Source organism: Procambarus clarkii, chromosome 6 (assembly GCF_040958095.1).
Source record: "Procambarus clarkii isolate CNS0578487 chromosome 6, FALCON_Pclarkii_2.0, whole genome shotgun sequence".
In the NCBI taxonomy this organism is placed as follows: domain Eukaryota; kingdom Metazoa; phylum Arthropoda; class Malacostraca; order Decapoda; family Cambaridae; genus Procambarus; species Procambarus clarkii.
In genome coordinates this window covers 43251707-43270551 of record NC_091155.1, presented here as the reverse complement: position 1 = coordinate 43270551, position 18845 = coordinate 43251707, and the positions used below count along the sequence as shown (strand labels likewise).

At 46.3% G+C, this 18845-nt stretch overlaps 1 protein-coding gene across 2 annotated transcripts in view; it reads left to right on the top strand.

Moving 5' to 3' along the window:
- The window catches only part of LOC138354518 (uncharacterized), a 95210-nt gene that overhangs the window by 36002 nt on the left and 40363 nt on the right, over positions 1–18845 (top strand). The window contains exon 6 of one of the 2 annotated variants that reach the window (XM_069308881.1): positions 5249–5305. The exons of the other annotated variant lie outside the window; for it this stretch is intronic. Within the exon in view, the coding sequence (XP_069164982.1) occupies positions 5249–5305 (57 nt within the window). The remainder of the gene's footprint in view (positions 1–5248; positions 5306–18845) is intronic. 2 annotated transcript variants of the gene reach the window in all.

The window sequence follows — 18845 nt, the reverse complement described above, 5'->3', positions numbered from 1 at the left end:
AAAAAAATTCCCGCTCACGAACCGAACGCATGGGAGGCCTCAGTTTAGCGAGCGTCACCATGGAGAGCGCACGGTCAAACGCCTCACGGGCACGCACCACTCAATCCCTCACCCTAGAGCAAATAGCCCACGAATTATTCTCTGAAGGTGAAGAAAGTGTGTTTGATGATTCAGACAACGATGAGGATTATACACAGTTGTCGGGTGATAGTAGCAGCAGCAGTGAGAGTGACAATGCTTGCCATGCAATGGCGAGGCCTCTATGCTCACCCATGCCTCCTCGGCCAGTTTCTACCCCAATTCTACCACGACCTCACAGTTCCTGTGGATATTTTCTGTTTGAGGGTGACGAGTCAGAGGGAGGTGACTCCTTTTCTGGGTTTAGTGACTCAGATCATAGTTTTATTGAGTCTGTGGCTGGTACCAGTGGTGTAACTGGGCGAGAAATTGTCGAGTCAGCAGCATCTCGCCCAGCCAAGCGCCACCGCATGGCACCACATGAGGGACCAAGACCCTCACGTGCATCCACCTCACGTGCACCCACCTTACCTGCACCCACCTCACCTGCACCCACCTCACCTGCACCCACCTCACCTGCACCCACCTTACGTGCACCCACCTCACGTGCACCCACCTCACGTGCACGTAGCCGCCGTGCTTCTCGCAGACGGTATTCAGCTCCTGGTCGCCGGTATGCATCGCTTCCTCGCCGTCTTTCCTCTGCATCTCGCAGGACGCCTGGTGTACTTGAGTGGAGTGATGGTGACGATTTTATTCCTAATATTCCTCACTTTGACGATAAAGATGTAGGGATTACAAACCTTTTCCCTAATCAAGGTGAGGACATGGCTGAGATGGAATATTTTACAGCATTCTATGATGAACCACTCATGGAATACATTGTACACCAAACGAACCTGCATGCTGCTTACCTGATTGAGAGGGAAATCACAGAATCTTCACGACTGCAGCGTTGGAAAAATACCACTGTTGCGGAAATGTATGTGTTTTTGGCACTCTGTTTGTTGATGAAGCACTGTCACAAACATGCAATAAGTGACTATTGGAGCAAGGACCATACAATACCAACACTTTTATTCGGGAAATATATGTCACGAGACAGGTTTCAGATACTCCTCAGGTGTCTACATTTTGGAAGTGTTCAGGACCGAACAGCTGATGATAGACTGTGGCGAGTGAGGCACTACATGAATGATGTTATTGGAAAATTCAGAGATTTTTACGTACCAGCACAGAAGCTGGTGGTTGATGAATCTCTCGTACTTTTCAAGGGACGTGTTCCATTCAAACAGTACATTCCCTCAAAACGAAACCGATTTGGCATGAAATTTTTTGTTCTTTGTGATTGTGAGACAGGATACGTGTTACACATGATTCTGTACTTGGCTAGTGATGTAGACATTCCCGGTAACGACGAACATGGATTCTCGGGGAGTGTAGTGAAGACCATCATGGCTCCGTGGATGAACAAGGGACACATTTTATACACGGATAATTACTATACAAGTCCCTTGCTAGCTCGGTTCTTGCTAGAAAATAGAACCGGATTGGTTGGTACAGTAAAGCCACAATGAAGGGAAATGCCTGTGTTTGACAATGACATTGCAGTTGGTGAGTGTCAGAGAAGGAAAAGTGATAACATTCTGTCAGTTCGGTGGAAAGACAAAAGAGAGGTGAACTTGTTGACAACAATTCATGATGGAACAATGGTGAACAGTGGGAAAGTGAGCCATAAAACAAACGCACCACTATATAAGCCAGACTGTGTTTTAGACTATAATATCAACATGCGGTTGTTTGATAAATCAGACATGATGATTGGCACTGCAGAGTGTGTGCGGAAGACATGTAGGTGGACGAAAAAAGTGTTCTTCCATCTTGTGGACATGAGCATGCTGAACTGTTTCAACATGTACCTTGTGAGATCCGGACGTAAGCCCACTTTCCGTGACTTTGTATTTGATGCTGCAGTACAGTTATTAGGAAAGTTTGCAAAAGATGTCCCAGGTATTCAGCGGCCCATCATAAACCCACTGTTGCAGCATGCTGGTACTCCACGCCTCGCTCACACTGAAGGCTTCCTAGCACACAGACTCAAGTATTTGCCACCAGCTGGGAAGCGTGCAATAGCCCAACGTGATTGCTTGGTGTGTAAAACAACGACACGTAGAGACAAGAAACGGAAGCTTGTGCAAACATGGTGTGAAACGTGTGGTATCCCATTATGTGCTGTCGACTGCTTCAATGACTACCACAGTCTAGAAAACTTCTAAGTGTGCTTCAAAGTGTGTATAGCGTGTGCGAGTGTGTAAATATGTAAACATATAAGCAGATAGCGTGTGCGTGTGTGTAAATATATACAAATATAAGCAGAACATACAATATAATAGACTGTAATGCCATATTATATTGCCGTAATTGAAAACATATGTGTGCGCCTGTGTATACTGTCTCCACTCGACTATCCGGACTATATGGGAAGGACCCCCAGCCGGATTATCACATGTTCCGGATAATAGTACTTTTTCACCTCTGAGTCCAAAAGGGACCATTTCCGACAATTTTTATACCACACGCATGATTTGAATTGACACACTAATTAGTGTGTGGGGCTGGTGCATGGGTGGTTAGCTGCCTAGCTGGTAGGTGGGCAGGGAAAGTGGGTGGGCAGGCAGGTGGGTGGGTGGGTGGGCAGGCAAGTGGGTGAGCAGGCAAGGATAGGTGGGTTCAGGCAGGTGGGTTTTGGATGAGTGGATGGCAGGTAGATGGGCTTGGTGGATGAACAGGTTCGAGCAGGCAGGTGGGTGAGTGGGTAAGCAGGCAGGTGGGTGAATAGGTGGGTGGGTGCATTGACAAGTGGGTAAGTGGGCATGCAGGCTGGTGGGTAAACAGGTGGGTGGGCAGGGAAGTGGGTAAATAGGTGGGTGGGTGAACAGGTGGGTAAATGGGTGTGCAGCCAGGTGGGTAAACAGGTGGGTGGGCAGGGAAGTGGGTAAACAGGTGGGTGGGCAGGGAAGTGGGTAAACAGGTGGGTGGGCAGGGAAGTGGGTAAACAGGTGGGTGGGCAGGGAAGTGGGTAAACAGGTGGGTGGGCAGGGAAGTGGGTGAACAGGTAGGTAAACAGGTGGGTGGGCAGGGAGGTGGGTGGGCAGGGAAGTGGGTGGATGGATTGGCAGGTGGGTGGGCAGGGAAGTGGGTGAACAGGTGGGTAAGTGGGTGTGCAGGCAGGTGGGTGGGCAGGGAAGTGGGTGAACAAGGTGGGTAAGTGGGCATGCAGGCAGGTGGGTAAACAGGTGGGTGGGCAGGGAAGTGGGTAAATAGGGGGGTGGGTGAACAGGTGGGTAAATGGGTGTGCAGCCAGGTGGGTAAACAGGTGGGTGGGCAGGGAAGTGGGTAAACAGGTGGGTGGGCAGGGAAGTGGGTGAACAGGTGGGTGGGTAGGGAAGTGGGTGAACAGGTGGGTGGGCAGGGAATTGGGTGAACAGGTAGGTAAACAGGTGGGTGGGCAGGGAGGTGGGTGGGCAGGGAAGTGGGTGAACAGGTGGGTGGATGGATTGGCAGGTGGGTGGGCAGGGAAGTGGGTGAGCAGGTGGGTAAGTGGGTGTGCAGGCAGGTGGGTGGGCAGGGAAGTGGGTGAACAAGGTGGGTAAGTGGGTATGCAGGCAGGTGGGTAAACAGGTGGGTGGGCAGGGAAGTGGGTAAACAGGTGGGTGGGCAGGGAAGTGGGTGAACAGGTGGGGTAAGTGGCGAGACTGGAACAGAGACAGACGACACGTGTGATCTCCTGCCTGGTCAACCCCCCCTCCCCCACCTCACGCCAGCCTTCCCATCTCCCCTCCACATGTGTCGACAGACACGTGGGTGTTGACACGCTGTACGATGCGCCGTAAGTTCTGTTAAATCCCATTTTATTTTATTGTAAATATTTAAATGAATAAATAGCAAACCAAATACTGTACTGTACTGTTTATCTATTATAGTGTTATTTAATTAATATTCGTAACTAGCTCTCCATAGCAATAAGAAAACAATATAATTCTTGCAACACCGCTAATGCCACCTTTGTTAGGCTTAAGCGAGTCCCATACACACCACAATAGTTTTTCCTCCTTCCGTGACCAACTCTCTCCCTCCCTTCCTGACCAACTCCCTTCCTCCCTTCCTGACCAACTCCCTTCCTCCCTTCCTGACCAACTCCCTTCCTCCCTTCCTGACCAACTCCCTTCCTCCCTTCCTGACCAACTCCCTTCCTTCCTGACCAACTCCCTTCCTCCCTTCCTGACCAACTCCCTTCCTGACCAACTCCCTTCCTCCCTTCCTGACCAACTCCCTCCCTCCCTTCCTGACCAACTCCCTTCCTCCCTTCCTGACCAACTCCCTTCCTCCCTTCCTGACCAACTCCCTCCCTCCCTTCCTGACCAACTCCCTCCCTGACCATCTCCCTTCCTCCCTTCCTAACCAACTCCCTTCCTCCCTTCCTGACCAACCTCCCTTCCTCCCTCCCTTCCTGACCGTAATCCCCCAGGTGGTCCCTCCCAACGTTCCCCTCTATCCCGACACCACCCACCTACCCTACCCCCTCCAACACCATGGCCTTGAGCCACAGCTGTACGGGATTAATACGGTACAGCCCACCTGCTCAGATTTTTAACCGGCCAAACCGGCTTTTATCCGGCTCCCATGGCCATTTTGGCCAGATATTGAGATAACTTTATCCGTTCACGATTTTGGTCGTATAAGGGCGTTTTCCGGATGTTCGAATCCCGGATAATCGCGGGGTTACAGTACTCAAATATGCAACAATTATTGATACAAAATATGTTCAAACATTATTTGAAACACAATTAGTGAAACAATTGGATAAAATGCGCCTAGACATTGTAAATAAACAGCGCGAAAATATATTTGTGGCAACTCTGGCTGCTTGAGGACCGCACGCAACACCTCTGGGGCGTGTACTGTATGAGCGAACATGCAGATTGTGACGTCATCGCTGAGCTTTCCGGCTCTATTGCAACAAAAGTAAGTACAATAGAATTTTTTTATTATTTTTCCCGAGATCAGTGAACACAATTTAACAGATTAGCAAAAAAAAAATTTTTTTTTTTTTTCAAAATGACATGCGCCTGTGGGGATGGCAGGATATTAGACCCCGAGCATGTTAAGGGTTAATATGCAAAAATATACCTTAATTTCTTGCCTGGCAATGGCAATTCTATAATTGCAGAGTCTCCCATTGCTGCTGCTGCTGCTGTTGTTGAAGTGTTACCTGAAATCTTTGATGGTATGTCACATTTGTTATTATTTACAAAAAAAAAGTTGCATATATATATATATATATATATATATATATATATATATGCAACTTTTTTTTAGCCAGAATGCACTTCTCGGCCTACTATGCAAGGCCCGATTTGCCTAATAGGCCAAGTGTTTTTTTTATTTTCAATAAATTGTTTCCAATTAGTTTATTTGAATTATTATCATTATATTATATTTAGACCATAATTTATTGACTTGTGTTAGTTTAGGTTAGGTTAAGATAGGTTAGGTTAGGTAGGGTTGGTTAGGTTCGGTCATATATCTTCATTAGTTTTAACTCAAGTTTAAACAAGTTAACTTATACATAATGAAATGGACAGATTTATCATTTCATAAGAAAAAAAATTGAAAAATATATAAATTCAGGAAAACTTGGCTTATTAGGCAAATAGGGCCTTGCATAGTAGGCCAAGTACGACATTCTGGCTACTAGGTACAACATATATATGTATGTGTGTGTGTGTGTGTGTATATATATATATATATATATATATATATATATATATATATATATATATATATATATATATATTAGTATATTTTGGTAGCAGTCTTTCCTGTAGACATATATTATTAAATATGACCGAAAAAGTAAGATTAATAATTCTAACACGAATTTTCTCAATCTTTCGTACATTTCTTTTCACTGTTGGAGGTAAATCAAAAATCAATTCTCCAAAATTCATTTTTATTTCTAGTCTGACGCGACACGAGCGCGTTTCGTAAAACTTATTACATTTTCAAAGACTTTAGTTTACAAATACACAACTGAATAGAACTTACACATCTCCGATTTCGTTTATATCTACATTTGAGTGAGGTGGATGGGGTGAGGTGGCATTAATAGGGTATTAATTTCATCAACACAAGACAGAACAAGAGGTGGCATTAATAGGGTATTAATTTCATCAACACAAGACAGAACACGAAACAATGGGTATTGAATAGAAGTGATTGTAGAAAGCCTATTGGTCCATATTTCTTGATGCTTCTATATTGGAGCGGAGTCTTGAGGTGGGTAGAATATAGTTGTGCATTAATTGGCTGTTGATTGCTGGTGTTGACTTCTTGATGTGTAATGCCTCGCAAACGTCAAGCCGCCTGCTATCGCTGTATCTATCGATGATTTCTGTGTTGTTTACTAGGATTTCTCTGGCGATGGTTTGGTTGTGGGAAGAGATTATATGTTCCTTAATGGAGCCCTGTTGCTTATGCATCGTTAAACGCCTAGAAAGAGATGTTGTCTTGCCTATATACTGGGTTTTTTGGAGTTTACAGTCCCCAAGAGGGCATTTGAAGGCATAGACGACGTTAGTCTCTTTTAAAGCGTTCTGTTTTGTGTCTGGAGAGTTTCTCATGAGTAGGCTGGCCGTTTTTCTGGTTTTATAGTAAATCGTCAGTTGTATCCTCTGATTTTTGTCTGTAGGGATAACGTTTCTATTAACAATATCTTTCAGGACCCTTTCCTCCGTTTTATGAGCTGTGGAAAAGAAGTTCCTGTAAAATAGTCTAATAGGGGGTAAAGGTGTTGTGTTAGTTGTCTCTTCAGAGGTTGCATGGCGTTTCACTTTCCTTCTTATGATGTCTTCGACGAAACCATTGGAGAAACCGTTGTTGACTAGGACCTGCCTTACCCTACAGAGTTCTTCGTCGACTTGCTTCCATTCTGAGCTGTGGCTGAGAGCACGGTCGACATATGCGTTAACAACACATGTCGCATGTGTTGTTAACGCATATGTCGCATATGTATATATGCGTTATGCGACGCATATATATATATGCGTCGCATAACGCATATATATATAGGTTAGGTTAGGTAGCTGAAAAAGTTAGGTTAGGTAGTCGAAAAACAATTAATTCATGAAAACTTGGCTTATTAGGCAAATCGGGCCTTGCATAGTAGGCTGAGAAGTGCGTTCTGGCTACTAGGTACGATATATATATATATATATATATATATATATATATATATATATATATATATATATATATATATATATATATATACATATATATACATATACATACAGTGGTACCTCGCATAATGATCGCCCCAAAAGACGAACATTTTGGGTAACGAACGGCCCGATCGGCGTCAAATCGTCCCGTATGACGAACGCTGGTTTGAGTAACGTCAACACCATATGGTGGGGTCGCGCTGCTTCTTGCACATTCTTAGACGCCTCTGACAATGCACATAAATTATGTTGTTCTTGTTTAAAGATGCTAATGATGCTGGGATATAAAGGGGTGACTGCTGAGATGTTGCAAAGCATTGACGTTTTTGTAGGAAAAAAGAAATGAAATGTCTGATATACAACAAATGTCAAAAAGGTTCGATCGGTGTTCGGCAGGTAGGCTGCTCCATTATAACAATCTTTCTTTGTTTCAAATGTGTTCCATTTGTTTTGTATTTGTCATTTACATCTCAATAATGGAGAAGCCTACCTTACATATACACTCAACAAACCATTATGACATTTTCATTCCTTCAAATGTGTTCAATATTTATTTTTCATTTGTCTTACAACAAAAGATTCGTTCGGTGGTCAGCAGGTAGGCTGCTCCATGTTTCTTACATGCAAAAAATATAAATAATAAAAAAATGAAGAATTTTGAAAACCAGTACAAATGTCAAAAACGTTCGTTCGGTGGTCTACAGGTCGGCTGCTCCATGTTTCTTAACCCTCAAACCGCTAGGGGCCCAAATGGAATTCACACCCACAGGCGCAACAAAAAAAAAAATCCAAAAAATTCTTTCGTCTTATAGAAGTGTTCATTTTTGTTCCCTGATCACGGAAAAAATAACAAAAAAATCGTAGGTGGCATATTTTAGCCGCAATAGGGTAGGGAAGTGTGGCAAAAAAGGGGCATTGGCAGAGCCTTCGCTAGACGAGGTCTACTCCGCCCAAGCTGTCAGACGGCAGTTGCCACAAATATATTATTACCTAATTATTTCAATGTCTCTGATTTTTTCTTAGTTTTTTTGCAGTAATATTATTCCATACAGTGAATTGTGGTATATTTATATTATAAAATGTGTGAACCATCGCTGTACTCAAAGTTATGGTGTGCATATTAGTGATTCAATTATGTTCATAAAACAATAAACAAATAGTTTTGCTATTGTTACACTATATACACAGGTTATATATAAGTATTTGCATGTTTTGTACACCATAACGAATTACTAAGTTGGTCTTGTGAGTCAAAAAGCACTGAGGAGTGACCGCCAAACACCAGCGAGGCACTCACTGCCACTCCCTCCCTCAACACCACCTCACTCACCCTCATTCACCTCCCACAATATTCTTTCTCTATTTATTCACTATACACAGACGTTATATATACGTATTTACATGTTTTGTTCACCATAACTGTACATCTAAGCTTGTATGGTGAGTAAAGGCCATGTGACGTAGCTACTCACACAGTCAACTGATCGGTGGCCGCTCTCAAGGCCAGACGCACTAATATTTGTCCTTCAACAATATTGTTTGTGTTGTTATTACGCTATATGCACACATTATATATAAGTATCTACCTGTTTTATTCACCATACCTGAACAAATAAGCTGGTATGGTGCCCAAAGACCATAGTGGCCATCAGTAAACAACATGCCAAGTCGTGCAGACGACGCTCCTCCCTCACCAAAATGGCGGCTCCCAACCTCCTACTCTCGCTGTTATCTCACACTATACACACGTTATATATAAGTATCTACATTTGTGTTCACCATATCGAACCACTAAGCTGGTATGGTGAGTGCAGTCAATAAATGGTGGCCACACACAGTCAGAAAACGACGCCACAACCCTCCCTCCCACAGCCTTACTCCTTTCTCCATGGAGCACAGCACTAAATATCACCACAATCCTGCTATTATCAGAATCCTGGTCAGTGTTATCACAGTCAGGGGGCTTCAGTAATACTATCGCTGCTAAATAAAAGCAGTATCATTTATATTATGGTATTTATAGGCGATGCTGTGGTCACAAGCTGAACAGCGGTGCTGTGAGCTCGTGCTGCGTGCGCCAGCCTTGGTGGCTTGCTCAATAATGACGCTGTAACACCCAAGAATGTTGGCCTGGATTTTTTTCTAGGTGGCATCTGGCAACTATCGGTCATGGCTGTACTATAGCTGCCCCTATCCCAGGCGGGGCGTTTAAATTATAGCACTAGACACGAAATCATATATAAATGATGTGCGCGGTTTCGGTTTTGTCACTGATATCATTTATATATGATATACGCGGTTTGAGGGTTAAATAAAAAAAAAACGAAAAATAAAAGAACTGTTGAAACAATTTCAAAAATGGACAAATGCTATAAAGGTTCGTTCAGTGTTTGTTGAGTAGGCTGCTCCATTATTGAGACAAAAGTGACATATACAAATCAAATGGAACACATTTGAAACAAAGAAAGATTGTCATAATGGAGCAGCTTACCCAACAAACACTGAACGAACCTTTTGCTATAATGAATATGAAAGACAAGGGCTGCTGGCTGGGTTAGTACTGCATGAACAACCATTTGTGGCACACGTGCCTCTGGCTCTCAAACACCTGTCCGACACGGTGTTGAAAGACTGCGCTTAGTCGGTGAAATTCAGACCCTATTGTTTGAAGAACATAAGGGTCATAACATTGGTGAAGCTAGGCACAATAAGGGCTTAACACAACGGTCGGATGCCAGAGATACAGCAGCTATGAGGATAATACAGCGAGCATCTCCAGTTGTAGCTCTGAGCCCCACCCTTGCCATCTCCAATTTATATAGATGATACATAGATGAATCGTTTTCTGTGTTCAGTCCCCCTCCCCTTCCGGCCCGTTGGCGACGTGAGGGGGCTTGGTGGACGGCTGCCGGAGTGTGATGCTCCGTTGGGCAGTCCTGTCCTTTTCTGGCCTTGCACTCCTGCTGCTGTCTTCTCCAATTGTGCCGGATCGCTTTTCCTTTTCCTTATGTTTCGTTTTTCTCCCCCCCTCTTCTCCTATCTGCTTGTCGTTTCCTGCCGACCTTTTGCTTGTTTTGGATTCTTTCTTTGGACTTCTTCTATTTTGACGCCCGGGTGCTTGAGGAGGCATACTCTTGCACCCGTAGAACTGTAGTACCCGACGTCTCGAGCGAGGGGAACCTTTTATTGTCAATCCCCCTTTCGTCGCTGAACCCGATCTCGACGGACTGACGGTTCTTAAGGTGGCGTTTGTGGGGCGTATACTCACGACGCACCCCTAGGGGGCCCCGGCATGATCAGCGATAGCTTCCTGTTGGGTGTCCTGCCTCTAATTGTGGCTCCATGGTGGGTATGGGGGCACATTCGTGGATGAATTTGTCACTTTTCGTCTCTATGTCGTTGAATGTTTCCGTTGTACCCTCTCAGGCTCGTGGGGTGGGCGACCAAGCCCCCGAGTCGGCCTGTATTGGAAGACCAGGCTCTGTAGCTCCCGCTACGTTGGGCCCCGACCTTGCTCCTCCTTTGACCGTCCTGACTTCTTCCCCCAGCTCCCCTCCCTCCTCTGAGGTTGGGTCGAGCCTCCAGCCCCCAGTGGTGACCACTTCGTCCCCTGGTGTGGCTAAGTCTTTCGTTGTGACTACTGCGCCTTTTGACCCCTCTCTCTCTAGGGGTTCTCAACGCCGTTCGCGCCCCAACCGCACTCGCTCGATTCCTTCCCGTGCTGATGCGTATCAGGCCTTGTTTGGTCCTGCTTCATGGGCCAAATACTTTGATCTCCTCCCTCTTGATTCTGCGCCTCCTGACGATTTCTCCCTCCATCGGCATCTTGTAGATTCCGTGGATGCGTGTGTTACTTTCAACCCCACTCGTCTCGGTACACGTGTCGTTGCTGCTCCTTCTCAGGATGCGGCTTCCCGCTTGGCTGCCTTATCTTGCCTTGGCGAGATCCCTGTTCGGGTCTCCAAGAACGTTCAGATGAATTCCAGTGTTGGCACTATTCTCCTCCCACCCCATGTTGCAACCGGTGTTCGGAATCTGCAGGATTGCCACGATGATATTCGGCATATCCTTGATGCCCAAGGCCATTCTGTCCTCCAGGTTGACTCGTTTACTCGTCCCCCTCGTGGTCGTCGCCGTCAACCCCTTCGCGTTGTGAAGATCACCTTTGATGGTAGGACCCTTCCATCCTCTGTCATTCTTGCTGGTGCTAGGTGCTCTGTCCAGGAGTATATTCCTTCTCCTCGACTTTGTAATAAGTGCTGGAGGTTTGGGCATGGTGCCCTCCGCTGCTCTGGGACTGTCTCTCTCTGTCCTTTGTGTGGGAGTGAAGGTCACTCTTAGTCGGAGTGCACTTCTCCCCAAGCTCGCTGCCTCAACTGCGGTGAGGCCCATCCTACGTTCTCCCGTGCCTGTGTCCATTACAAGCTTGAGGCGGCCGTCCTTAACCTGAAGCACCGGGAGCGTTTGTCTTTTCCTGAGGCGAGGCGCCAGGTTCGCCGGCTCCCGCCTTATACTAACATCTCTTATGCTCGCGTGTTGAGCTCTTCCTCTCCTCGTCCTTCCCCCCTTCCTCAGACTCTCAACCGTTTCCGGGCCTTGGACCCTGATACGCCCACTGCCCCCTCCTCTGTTCCTTTGAGTTCTTTCCCGAGGGGTCCCCCTCCTGGTCCTCTGTCTGGGGTTCCCCTTCTTTCGACCCGGTCTGTCATGTCTCCTGTGTCTTCTTCCTCGTCCCCCTCCGATCCTCCTTCCCATCCTCTGCCTCCATCTATCGGCTCTCCCCGCCGCCTGTCGGTGCAGGCGGATGTCCATCGCTCTCCTAACGGCCGTCGTGTGTGCTCTCGTTCGGCTTCTCCTGTTGAGACACTGGAATCCGTTGCCCGGTACGTAGTTGCTGGGACACCTGTCTCTTTAAGTCAGAAGCGTAAGCCTGGCTCCTCTCCTTCCTCTTCCCCGGCGGGTAAGAAGGCTTCGCTTTCTTCCTTAGCTCCTACTTCTGGCTCTGTTGCTCCTTCCCCTCCCGTTTCAGTGGTTGCGCCCCCTGTTCCTGCTATGGAGGTTTCTTTGGCCCCTGCTTCCCTTTCGGTTGCTGCTCTTGCTGGGGTGCGCTCCCCTCTTTCTACTCCCCCTCTTCCTACTCCCCCTCTTCCTACTGCTGTCCTTGACTGCTCCTCTCCGTTGTCTCCTCCTCTTCCTCCTCCTCCTCCGGACCCCGCCCGCCCACCTCTGATCTGTTCTCCCGTTTCCTTCCCTCCGTCTTTGCTCAGTTTACCCATGCCCCCTAACCCTGACTTTGCTGACCCTGATCCCGACCCTGATATTCTTTAACGTGCTCTGTTGCTCTTTCGCCTTTGTTTCTTCCTTGTTCTCTGTTTTTGTCCTTTCTCTTCCCGTCGTTGTCCATTCTTCAATGGAACGTTCGAGGTTATTACGCCAATTTCCTCGAACTCCAACTTCTGATTTCGCGGTTTTCGCCCCTTTGTGTCTGTCTCCAGGAGCCAATGCTTGGTGCTCGTCCTGGTCGTTTTCGTGGCTATTCCTTTCTCTCCCCCCCCCCCAGCCATTGCTGGGGCTTCTAATTCTTCTGCTCTCTTGATTCGTGCAGATGTTCCCTTTGTTCCTTTACTTTTTCCTTCGCCTCTCCATTGTTCTGCTGCTCGTATCTTTGTGGGGAAATGGTACACAGTTTGTTCCATTTATCTCCCCCCGAGTGTCCCGCTCTCTCTTCCTGATTTGAAACACCTCCTAGACTCCTTGCCGGAGCCTGTGCTCCTGCTGGGTGACTTCAATTGTCGTCATTCTCTTTGGGGTGACGTTCTGACGAATACCCGGGGTCGCCTCCTTGAGCCGTTTCTCCTATCTTCTTCCCTGTCTCTTCTGAATTCTGGTGAGCCCACTCATTTGGACTCTCGGACTCGCGCCCTTTCTTGTCTTGATCTTTCTCTCTGCTCTTCTTCTCTTTACTTGGATTTCACGTGGCAGGTTCTTGATGACCTCCATGGAAGTGATCATTTCCCCATCCTTGTTTCCTTTTTCTCTTTTCGCCCTTCCCTCTCTTTCCCTAGGTGGCAGTTTGCTAAGGCAGACTGGACCCTATTTACCCTCAGTGCTGCTCTCTCTGACCTCTCCCTTCTGCCTCTCTCTCGCGCTCTCCTCCTTTTTCATGACACTGTCTTCAACGCTGCCCTCCGCTCTATTCCTCGCTCTTCCTCTCGGGGTCCACGGAAGTGCGTTCCCTGGTGGAATGCGGACTGTGCTCGGGCTGTCCGCTGTAAGCGTGCAGCCTGGAAGAGGCACCGCCGTAGGCAGACGACCGATTCTTTTCTTTTCTTTCGGAAAGCGAGTGCGGTGGCCCGTAGGGCCATCCGTACGGCTAAACGTGAATGTTGGGCATCTTATGTCTCAACAATTACGTCCGAAACCCCTCTGGCCCAGATCTGGAAGCGTATCCGCAAGATAGCGGGTAAGTTCGTTCCCGATGTTTCACCGGTCCTTCACCTCCATGATACTCTTGTGGCGGACCCGTTGCAGGTCGCTTCCGAACTGGGTTCCCACTTTTCTTCTGTTAGCTCTGGTCTTCATCTTCCCCAATCTTTCCTTCTTCGTAAACCTATCCTTGAGTCTCGTCCTTTAGATTTCTGCACTCATCTTCAGCTTCCCTATAATGATCCCTTCTCTCTCTCTGAACTTCGTTCTGCTCTGGCCCTCTGCGGTTCTACGGCGGCGGGCTCCGATGGTATTCATTATGAGATGCTTCGCCATCTCCCTCCGAGCACGTCTCAGTATTTACTGAGTCTGTATAATCGGATCTGGGAGTCGTCGTCAGTCCCTGAGGACTGGCTCGATGCCGTTGTCCTCCCTGTTCGCAAACCGGGGTCTCTGGGTACTTCCCCTAAGGACTTTCGCCCTATTGCTCTCACAAGTTGTGTCTGCAAACTTTTTGAACGTATGGTTAACTTTCGTCTGATGTGGTTCCTGGAACACCATCACCTCCTCTCCCCTTCTCAATTTGGTTTCCGCAAGTGCCGCAGCACGACAGATGTCCTGGTGAACTTGGAGGTCTATATTCGTACTGCTTTTGCTGCGAAGACCTCCGTTGTTGCCGTCCTTTTTGACCTGGAAAAGGCTTACGACACCACTTGGCGTTATCATATCCTATCTCAACTTCATTCTTTTGGCCTTCGTGGTCATCTCCCTCTCTTTCTCCGCAGCTTCCTCTCTCGTCGTTCCTTTCGGGTGCGCCTTGGTACCGCTCTCTCTCCCTCTTTTCAGCAATATGAAGGTGTGCCCCAGGGTAGTGTTCTGAGCACTACTCTTTTTCTGGTTGCCCTCAATGGTCTTCTTTCCTCTCTTCCTTCTGGTGTCTTCTCCACTCTCTATGTCGATGATCTTACCCTTTGTTGTCAGGGTGATGATTCGCCTCTCCTTCAACGCCGGCTTCAACTTGCAATTGATGCCGTGTCGTCTTGGGCCACTGATCATGGCTTCAAGTTCTCTACTTCTAAGACTTGTGCCATGACATTTACGCGGAAACGGGTTGTTCTTCGTCCCTCTTTGTCACTTTATGGTCATCCCCTTGAATACAAAGATTCCGCGAAGCTTTTGGGGTTATTCCTTGACACTCGTTTGTCTTGGTCTCCCCATATCTCTTACCTCCGTGTTGAGTGCTCTAAGGCCCTTACCCTCCTTCGGGTCTTGTCCCATACTTCTTGGGGGGCAGATAGGCGCACTCTCCTTGCTTTACATTCTTCTCTCGTCCTGTCTAAGCTCGATTATGGTTGCCCTGCTTACTCGTCTGCTTCTCCTTCTACTCTTCGCCGTCTTGATGCTTTGCACCATACTGGGTTGCGCCTCAGTTCTGGTGCCTTTCGTTCGACTCCCGTCCTTAGCTTGTATGTTGACACTGGCTTCCTGTCTCTCCAGGACCGCCGTGATCGCTACTGTCTTCGCTATCTTGCGCGGTCCTTGCAACATCCTTCCTCTCGCCTCTGTCGTGCTTTAACTTTTACCCCTCCTGCGGTTCCTGTTCCTCTTCACCACCTCCCTCTTTCTGTCCGGTTATCTCTCCTGCAGGATTCTCTTTCCGTTCGTATTTCTGATGTTTCTCCTCGTGTTGTTCCTTCTTTGCCCCCGTGGAGGGTCCCTCTTCCGCGGTTTTGTACTTCCTTGACCCGTATCACTAAAGCTTTTACCCCTCCTGCGGTTCTAAAACGCCTTTTCCTCGAGCACTTTTCTTCTCACTCCCGCTCCGTTTCTGTCTTCACCGATGGGTCTAAGTCAGCGGACGGTGTTGGCTACTCTGTTGTTTTTCCTGATCGCACTTATGTGTGTCGCTTGCCTCCGGAGGCTAGCATCTTTACAGCGGAACTTTATGCTATTCTCTATGCTCTTCGTCTCCTACTTTCTCGTTGTCAGTCTTCCTTTGTAGTTGTTGTTGACTCTCGTAGTGCCCTCATGGCTCTCGGGTCCTTTAATCCAGTTCATCCAGTGGTTGTCGAGATCCAGCATTGGCTATTTCTTGTTCACAGTAAATTTAAGTTGGTTGAGTTTTGTTGGGTTCCCAGCCATATTGGTGTGTCTTTAAATGAGCGTGCGGATGCTGCCGCCAAGGAAGCTGTCCGCTCTTGTCCCATCTCTCGTAAGGGCATTCCGTATTCCGACTTTTACCCGGTTATCCATTCCTCAGTCCTTACCCGTTGGCAGGCTTCTTGGTTGTCTGTTACTGGTAACAAGCTACGTACTCTTAAATGTTGTGTTTCCTCGTGGCAGTCCTCCTTCCACCGTAACCGGCGGTGGGAAACAGCTCTGGCGAGGTTGCGTATTGGCCATACTCGCTTAACCCATGGTCACTTGATGGAGCGCCGCCCTGCTCCTTATTGTCCTAGTTGCATTGTCCCTCTTACGGTCGTGCATGTCCTTCTTGAATGTCCTGACTTCCAGGACGAGCGTATGTCTTGCTTTCCGACCGCCCCTCACGGTCACCTGTCCCTCGATAGAATTCTTGGTGACTCGGATACTTTTGATATCGTTCGCCTTATGCGTTTTTGTTCTCGTATTGGCATCCTTGGTGATATTTAGCGCCCTCTGATTATTTTGCGTATTTGATGGTGCTACATAGCCTTCCCGGTTTGGTGCCTTCTTTTGATAATTACTTACTTACTTACTTTCTGTGTTCAGTGATGATGCATCCGATACAAGTAGCATAGATGAACAGTGTTAGCGGCTTCCATGGTGGTGTTGTTCATAGATATTTTCAAGAATACCTGAATCTCTTCCTGACTGATGGACACTCTTTGAGGCTAGCCGAATCTCTTCCTGACTGATGGACACTCTTTGAGGCTAGCTGAATCTCTTCCTGAATGATGGACACTCTTTGAGGCTAGCTGAATCTCTTCCTGAATGATGGACACTCTTTGAGGCTAGCTGAATCTCTTCCTGTGTGGGACCTTACAAAGCGATCTTTTCAAGACTACCTTACAATTTGAGCTTTTCCTATAATCGTTTCAATACTACCTTATGCTTTACAAGCTTGGCTACATACCACCTACAAGTACTAAAGCCAAGGGTGCACGCAAGTGCGTTATTTGCAAGCACAGAGAACGATGAAACAGGAAGCAAAAATCTATCTGTAGCTGGTGCAGGGAGAGCAAAGTCGCGCTGTGTACCATGGACTACTTCGTTGACTATTACGCATCTCCAAAGTACTGAGTGTGTAATACAGTGTGTTACTGTGTACATAGTATGTGAAACTGTACATATTGTAATTTTAGTGAATTTTTAACACGTAATATTGTGACAATAAACATTTATTTTGGACACATTACTGACACATGTATCACAGTTCCATGGAAAATTATGAACATTCTACTGTATACATATTGTAAAGGTCACAAATATGCATCATATACGATAAAAGAAACAAATATAACCGCATTGGAAATGCATAGAAAAAATATTTGAAAATATATTTGTGCAACATGTGGTGCTTGAATGGCCTGCGCGACCGTGTCTGGGAGCTTCACACACGGGCGACCAGGCCCTGATGACGTCACAGCGCACCTTGTCCACGCCCTCACAGCCAAAGTAAGTGGAATTTGGTAATTATTTTTACATAGACATGTTCAGGGACGGTAATTTATCATTTTGCAAAGAAAAATTATATTTTGGCAAACATTTGATGTTATGCACACTGGGGGAATTTCACAATAAACACAGTGCATCACACTGGTTACATGGGGGACACTCGTTTTGTATGACGTCCGTTTCACATGACGAACATGGAACGGATTAAATTCGTTACTCGAGGTACCACTGTATATATATATATATATATATATATATATATATATATATATATATATATATATATATATATTTATTATTATTATTATTATTAAATATGACCGAAAAAGTAAGATTAATAATTCTAACACGAATTTTCTGTTTCTTATATTTCTTTTCACTGTTGATGGTAACTGAAAAATCAATTCTCCAAAATTCATTTTTATTTCTTGTCTGACGCGACACTTGAACACGTTTCGTAAAACTTATTACATTTTCAAAGACTTTAGTTTACACACACACACAACTATAACTGAACAGAGTTCAAGCAGCTTCAATTTTATACCTGCATTTGGGTGAGGTGATATGTTACAGCAGTTTTGGATGAGGTGAAAACAAACTTTCAACACAAGACAGAACACGAAACAATGGGTATAATATTTTGTAAGTTAAAGGGAAGAATGAAAGTAACAGCAAAGGGCCTATTGGCCCATATTTCTTGATGCTTCTATATTGGTGCGGAGTCTTGAAGTGGGTAGAATATAGTTGTGCATTAATTGGCTGATTAATGCAGCAGCTAGGACCTGGTTGTGGTTCAGTGCTTGTTTGTCTCATTATAAATTTATCAAGAGACATTTGTTTTTCCCTTCATTTTAACATTTGTCTGTAATGATGCATCGCAGTGTCATTGAATAGGTTAAGGCAACGACCTACTGCAGCTTGATTTGGGTGAGTCGTTTCAGCAAAGGTTTGCAATTCTTCCCATGCTGCACACATTTTCTTAATTGTTGAGGAAGAGACATTCTGTACTCATGTTTCTGCTCTATAGTCATCCTTACATGGGTTTTCATATGTTGAGCCTTACCACTGACTTTCCTGGGACTCATGACGTGTTATATAATAATTACTTTAATGTTCAAAATGCAAAAAATCACCACAAAAGCGGAATTTCCTAAAGGCGCGATCGTCACTAAGCGGGCAGCTGTAGTAAACTGAGGCAGGTCGGCCACGTGACTGGAAACCATGCACTCGGTCGACCCGAAGGTGTACCAACAAATATTGGATGTCGAGTCGCATTTTTCGATGAAATTTACATCGTACAGAGCACCACTTGGTTTCCGAACTTTAGTTATCCGAAACTTCCAGTTTCCCGATTGGGGTTGGGGAGTCATGCTACCCGAACAAAGTTCGGGTAGGAAGGGGTCCACCAAGCGTCACGCCGGCTTGTGGTGGTGGGTGGGAGATGGTCCAGGGTGCCCACTG